The sequence below is a fragment of the Lissotriton helveticus genome, chromosome 2_2 (assembly GCF_964261635.1).
Source record: "Lissotriton helveticus chromosome 2_2, aLisHel1.1, whole genome shotgun sequence".
Classification (NCBI taxonomy): Eukaryota; Metazoa; Chordata; class Amphibia; order Caudata; family Salamandridae; genus Lissotriton; species Lissotriton helveticus.
In genome coordinates, this window is record NC_136060.1 from 516,233,112 (window position 1) to 516,240,632 (window position 7,521).

At 43.8% G+C, this 7,521-nt stretch overlaps 1 protein-coding gene across 1 annotated transcript in view; it reads right to left on the minus strand.

Annotated features, from left to right (window-relative positions):
* The window catches only part of LOC144821695 (uncharacterized), a 130,488-nt gene extending 127,696 nt beyond the window's left edge, over nucleotides 1–2,792 (minus strand). Inside the window, exon 1 of the mRNA XM_078678913.1 lies at nucleotides 2,584–2,792. Coding sequence (XP_078535039.1) covers nucleotides 2,584–2,607 — 24 coding nt within the window. The 5' untranslated portion in view covers nucleotides 2,608–2,792. The remainder of the gene's footprint in view (nucleotides 1–2,583) is intronic.
* Between the last annotated feature and the right edge of the window lie 4,729 nt (nucleotides 2,793–7,521).

Consider the following 7,521-nt stretch of genomic DNA (forward strand, 5'->3'; position numbering starts at 1 on the left):
TTTGTTATCGACCAATATCCCTGATTGATTCAATGGTTAAAATTATGGGGAGAGTCTTGCTTCAACGTCTAGTAAGCTGGTCGACTGAAAATAATATGTCGGCTTCCCAATATGGTTTTTGTGAAGGTCGCTCTACCATAACTCAGTGCCTTAATTTGTTTCTTATTCTGAATAAATACACTGTTGTACAAAAAGGAGCAATTCACCTAGCCTTCATGGATCTGTCATCAGCCTTCGACTGTGTTAACAGGGGGAGGCTGTGGCAGACCATGAGGGACAAAGGTGTTGACAGGGGGATTGTGGATTTCCTTGCGGACCTACATAATGATACAAGAGCCAATGTGAGGTTCTCAGCGAATGGGGATACCACAGGTAATTTCTGTATTAATAAAGGAGTACGACAGGGGTGCATCCTGGCCCCATTTCTCTTTAACTTTTATATAAATGACTTAGAGGTTGAATTGCAAGAGATAAAATCAGATTGTCCCAGAGATGGTGCGAGGGGTATTCCCTTACTTTAATACGCTGATGACGCGGTTTTAATATCACGAACAGAGATGGGTCTCCAAGCACTTTTGAATGCTTTTAACAATTTTATGTCTGATAGGGACCTTATGGTCAACAATTCGAAATCCTATATTATGCATGTTGGCCGTCAACCGAAAAAGAAGTTAGTTTTTAAATTAAATGATGTTGTGATCCCTGTCACTAATACGTTTTCATATCTGGGTATTTTATTTGATACTAAGCTAAGTTGGGCTCCGCATTTGGCCAGGAAGAAGGGTGAATTGACCAGAGTGAATGCCTCGATTTTTAATTTTGCCAGTAAATTGGGGAAAAAGCTGATGGTGGCCATGACGCAACAATATAACGCTAAATCTATATCCACCGCAGTTTACGGCAGCGAGATATGGGGCTATATAAATGGTGAACAACTACAAATAGCCGAAAATAATTTCTTAAAACGCTTGTTGTGTCCCCCAGGTAGTACACCGAACTTAGCTGCACATGAAGAGCTTGGTTGTCAGTATATTTCAGACATTGTTGGTCTGAAACCACTGTTATGCTGGACAAAACTATGGTTAAGTCAGGATATTCCCTTAACCCACCAGATACTGGAAGATCGTGTATCAATGGATTATGCCATGTGCGTACCCTGGCTCAAATATTTGAAGTCCCAATTTCTGAAGCTTGGTCACCTAAACGTGTTTGAAAATCCGAGGGATATAGTTAAGGGTGATGTTGCAGCAATTAAGAGGGCCTATTTTATGAACCGTAGTGCCCTAAGAGATGAAGTTGAGCTTCTGAAACCAAATGTTAGAAAGTACATTATGTTAAGAACTTGCGATACTATGGAAATGTACCTAACATGCTCCTTTACCTCTCATGATAAATTTTTGCTGACACGCTTTAGGCTCAACATCTTTCATCATATTTTAATTAGACCAAAGTTGGACATTTTTAAAAAACCTGCAGCACCCTGTGGCTGCGACGGGAAGTCTCCACAGGATATGCTGCATTTTATATTTTTATGTAAATTTTATGAGTACCCCCGTAGGCGGTATCTTGTCACTCTTTTAAGGAAATTAAATTTTAAACAAATCAGACCCGCCCTTGTATATTTACAGCTATTGCATTCTGATTGTGTCCTCCAGGTGTTAGAATATTTAAAACTATCTGTGAGAATAAGAAAATGCCTAGATGAATAACTGTGATTTTCAGCTCGAAGCATTTTTTGCACTTTTTCTGTATATGGGCTCGACTTGCACTTTTTCTGTATTGATCTTGTCTAATCACTCTGTTAAGAAATGTATATGTCTTATGTATTTATTTTATATTGATTTGTAATTTTCGTGATGTTTTTAAATGCAATGTATAATGTATTGTACTTTTATGGATTGCAATATATCCGAAATAAAGTGATTTTGGAGATGAAAGGTGGCTGACATGTCAAGAGTTTGCTGCCATGAGGGACTGTAGCAAGAGAAGAGCTGGGTAAGTCCGTGAAGACTGGGGAGGGAGGCGGTGAGAGGAAACAGTAGTATGAGCGCTGGGGATCAGGGACAGAGAGCAGGAGATTCTGGATGCGGGGAGAGTAAAGTGAGGCTGGCAGTCCGAGGCAGGGAGGGCAGAGGGGAAGCTCAGAAGGACAGCTATCGGGAGGGGAGCTCACATACTTCCAGGTTGGCGAGGGAGCCTTGAGTCATGTACACTGAGGACTCTGTCCTATGGCAGGGGGCAACATCTCACCCGTGTGCCTCAGAAACTATCAGCCCCGTCCCTGGCATTGGACTACTGTTCGAGGAGCAATGTTTCCGGGGGGACACGGAGGATCTTACCCTTCCCAGGTCCGCGCCGAGGCGCTGCTCCGGGCCGGGGGTTGTTTCATACGGATTTATAACGGAGAGAAGAAAACTACGAGTCCCAGAATTCAAAGGGAGAAACCCTGGACTTGAGCTGAGCATCAGAGGGGAACCTGCCTGCACCTCCCGGGGGTCCCTTGCCTGCCCCTCCCTCACACTCCCGAGAAGGGGCTCCCCCCTTCCAGAGCCCCCGGCCCCACCGGCCCCCGTGGCCCCTTACCGAGGGGGGCTCCTCTTCCGCCATCTTCGGCCCCCGCTCATGGAGGCCCGGGCCCCTCCTGGTGCAGGAGCCGTCCGGGGGAGGGGGCGCGGACCCTTCTCCCAGGGGGGGGCGCGGGGAGAGGCCCCTCCGTCCGCCCCGCAGCGCGCACCGGGGACAACCGCCGGCACAGCTCCTTTCTCCAGGCCCTGCGGCCGCGCGCACTTCCGGGTCATGCACTTCCGGCGCACGCAGGCCCGCCTCCTCTGGGCCCGGAAAACGATAGAGCCGATAGACAGCAGGACAACTAGACCGCGCACTGTCACTCACAGCACTGAGAGCGCAGCGGCCGCCATCTCGGGAGTATGTCAAAGACACAAGTCCTGGGAAACCCCAGCTGCAGTGAACAGACACAGGCCCAGAGTAACCCCAGCTGCAGTGAACAGACACAGGCCCAGAGTAACCCCAGCTGCAGTGAACAGACACAAGCCCAGAGTAACCCCAGCTGCAGTGAACAGACACAGGCCCAGAGTAACCCCAGCTGCAGTGAACAGACACAGGCCCAGAGTAACCCCAGCTGCAGTAAACAGACACAAGCCCAGAGTAACCCCAGCTGCAGTGAACAGACACAGGCCCAGAGTAACCCCAGCTGCAGTGAACAGACACAGGCCCAGAGTAACCCCAGCTGCAGTAAACAGACACAAGCCCAGAGAAACCCCAGCTGCAGTGAACAGACACAGGCCCTGAGAAACCCCATGTTATGTTGTGCCTTTAATTACTTCTTGTGTGTTGCTTTAAGGCTCGTGTTAGAACGAGCTATCTAGTAGAATGTATTGTATGATTAGATTCTTATTCCATGTTAAGGCAGTTGTAGCCTGCCTGAGCGTCTGAACAGCTGTGTTGCCTGACTCCACCTGTATTACCTTATACTTGGAATAAACTCCTTTGGAAAGGAACCTGCCTCCTTTGCTACTTTACAATTGGCGACGATTGGACGGGATTTGGCGCCTTAAAGCCTACAGCCTCGTAGAAAATAATTTTTAAAATTTTTCACCATCAATTCATCAAAAAAAAAAAAAGGAAGCATAATCTACTGTTCTCCCTACATCCGAACCATCGAAGAGTGAGGGACATCCAAGGAACTGTAGGTTCGTATACTGTTTATTGTGGCTGGGACTTACTTGACGTGGAACTTCCGTTGGTTGCGCATGCCGGCATCTTTCAGTCGGAAGCCAGATTCTTAATTCTCCTGACGCGCGACCACGGCTCACTGCCATACGTCACTCACGCATTCTCCTTAACCGCGTGATGACATAATCGCGCCAGGTCACGTTGCGTGACCCTGCGTGGCGGCCATCTTGGATTGGTCGGAAAATTTTGGCATTTCCTCCACCGAGACGCAGGGAAAATTACCACAATAACGAACCTCGAAAACGAACCTTGATGAAGCTGTGCTAAGCTTATGACGAGTAAATTTGGACAAATTACTTCATTAGATGTAGGTAAAAGTAAACAGGTGAGATTGTCGGGGCACTCATTTCGTTTTTGTAACAAAGTATAATTATTACAAAGTAGGGTGTTTTTTTGATAAAAACCTTTCATACACTCTATAAGTACTATATATAAGTACTATATTTATGGATTCTGGGGATCAAACCCAAAGTGAAAGAGAAGAAGTAATGGCTCAACAAAGTTTTGTTATTAGCCCCCCACAACCTTTTTGGGCTACTGGTTCACAACCAGACATGAAGTGGGTGGAGTGGAAAGAGTATTTTAATAATTACATCTGTGCAATTGATGAAAATACTAAAATGAAACCAGAACAAAAGAAAAGAATACTTTTACATTCTCTGGGTCCTAAAGGATTAAAGACATATTCACGTATGCAGAAATTAGCTGATGCTGATTCAAGTGAATTTGACAATGCCATAGCAGATATGGACAGGTATTTTGCGCCTAAAGTATGCATAGGTGTAGTGAGACACAAATTCTTCCAAAGGAAACAGAAGAAGGATGAATTAGTGGATGAATGGGTTGATGACCTTAAAAAACTTGCAATTGACTGTAAGTTCAGAGACTTACATGATGAGCTTATTCGAGATCAGCTAGTTATGCACAATGAAAATTCTCCAATTCAAGACCGCCTATGGGTGAATGGCGACGCACCTCTTGATGATGTACTTGCAATAATGAGGAAAGCGGAAATGTCGGGGAGATGTGCCACAGTTGTTAAAGATACCGTTAAAGATTTAGACAAGGCATCATCTGCTGTTTTCAAAATCCAAGGAGCACCTAAATATCAGAATAAACAAATTCCGAATAGAAGTTTTGGTCAATCCTCCAAGGGTCAAGGGATGGACAATAAGATGGAGGATAAAAGGTGTTACCGGTGTGGCAGCAAAGAACATATGGCGTACTACAAATCGTGCCCTGCCCTACGGAAAAAATGTAGCGTTTGTGGTCTTATTGGCCATTTTAGCAAAATGTGCCGTAGGCGCACTAATGTCAAATGTATTTGGAATGAGGACGAGTGCGTGAACGAAAGCAGTGAGGATGAGGAGAATTGCGTAAAAAATGTAAGAGGGAATTACATGTTAAACATTACTGAGGAAGGCAACTACATGTTGAACATAACTGATGAAGCGATGGAGGGCAAACCTATATGTGAAGTCTCTTTTGGTGGTATAAAAGTTAAAGTATATGCAGATTCAGGGTCTCCATATACAATTATCAACGAAGAGATATGGAAAAAGAACTTCACACAGAAAATAGGGGATAAGTTAAATGCCTCAGATGTTAATCCAGTGAGCTATACAGGAGGTAAGATTGACCTTTTAGGTTTTAGATGGCTCACTTTCATTTTTAAAGGTAGGGTGACAAGGGGGAAGTTATACATATCTAGAAAAGGACCTTCTGTCCTGGGGTGGTATGACCAAAAGAATCTCCATATCATATTAGATCCAAATAGCAAAGAAAAGGTACTAGTGGTAGATGAATGTAGCAAATTGGAGGATATTGTGAAGAGAAAATTCTCCAGTGTGGTGAATGGACAGTTAGGCAAACTTAAGGGTTTTGAACATAAAATCGTGCTCAAAGGGAATGCACAACCCAAAGTGCATAAGGTTAGACCTATTCCCTTATTAATAAGAGACGAAGTAAAGAAAGAAATTCAGGGCTTATTAGCCAAAGGTATTATCGAGGAAGTAAACTCATCGGAGTGGATTAGTCCAGTAGTGGTAGCAAGAAAATCTAATGGTAAAATCCGTTTATGTATTGATTTACGCCACCTTAATCAGAATATTGTGATTGAACGTTTTCCCTTACCAAAAATTAACGAGATGGTTTCCTCCTTGAGGGGAGCGACCTGGTTTTCCACAGTAGACCTTTCCGCTGCCTACCACCAAGTAGTTTTGGAACCTGAATCTAGGCATCTAACAGCCTTCATTACACCATTTGGCTGTTTTCAATTTATTAGGATGCCATTCGGCCTTGCATCGGCTGCAGCAGTGTTCCAACGCTTAATGCACAAACTATTTGGTGATATGGTTGGCATTTGTTTCTTTCAGGACGATGTTCTAATTGCAAGAAATGACAAAGAAGATCATGACAAGAAACTGTGGAAGGTTTTTAACACACTTACTTCAGCTGGGTTGACAGTTGAGCTGTCTAAATGCAAGTTTGGCGAAAGAAGTGTTTCATATCTAGGCCATATAATTAGTGAAGAGGGTGTCAGACCAAAAACTTCACTGATAGAAAGTATTGTTAACTCACCTGCACCTGATTCTAAAGAAGAAATTAAGTCCTTTTTAGGTATGGCTGAGTATTGCGCCAAGTTCATTAAGAACTTCGCTTCTAAAGTATATAACATCAGATCCTTGCTGAAGAAAAATGTGAAATTTGAATGGTCTAGGGAATGTGAGAAAGAGTTTACTGAAATTAAATGGGAGTTGCAGAAAGTAAATGCTTTGTCTAGTTTTGACCCTAATTTGGACTGTTGCCTGACTACTGATGCAAGCGATAAAGGATTAGGCGCAGTTTTGTCACAAGTGGATGACAAAGGTAAAGACAGAATCATCTTATTTGCATCCAGAGCCTTGTCACCAGCTGAAAGCAGATACCCTATAATTGAGAGAGAAGCTTTGGCTTGCGCCTGGGCTTTAGAACACTTTCGTGCATTTGTTTGGGGGAAAATGGTTCACATCAGGACGGATCATAAACCGTTAGTACACATTTTATCCACTGATGGCACTGCTACTGCTTCTGCTAGGCTGGCGAGGATTTCTATGCGCATGAAAGAATACATTTACAATATCACATACGTACCAGGGAAAGACAATGTTGTTGCTGACTGTCTGTCAAGGCTTCCTTCCCCTCTGGAAGAATGCGTTGACGATCCCTGGGGGAACATTAGTGTAGCATTTATTCATGATTCTGGATTCCCAGCAATTAGCAGGGAAGATTGGATAAGAGAACATAAGGCAGATAAGGTATTAATAGAAATCTCAAAATTCATTTGTCAAGGTTGGCCTAAAGAAAAGTTGTTATCTGGCTCTGTAAAGTTGTTCTGGGAGATACGATCAGAGTTATCTATGGAGAAGGAAGTTTTATTGAGAGGAGATAGAATAGTTCCACCTTCTGGGTTGAGAAGAAATATCCTACAGTTATGTCACGAGGGACATTTCGGTATAGTAAGAACTAAGTTGGCAGTTAAAAATTTGTTTTGGTGGCCCAAGATTGACAGTGAGGTAGAAAATTTTGTCAGAAGTTGCCCTGTTTGCAGTTCTGCAGACAAATCCTTGAGGACTTTGAGACCAGCTATGAGTGATGGACTCATTCCTAGCATGCCTTGGGAAACCATTGCTGTAGACATATTTGGTCCGGTGGGAGACCCGAAAGAATATGGGTTAGTTGCTATAGATTTGTTTACCAAGTGGCCTGTGGTTAAGTTCGTAGACAAGA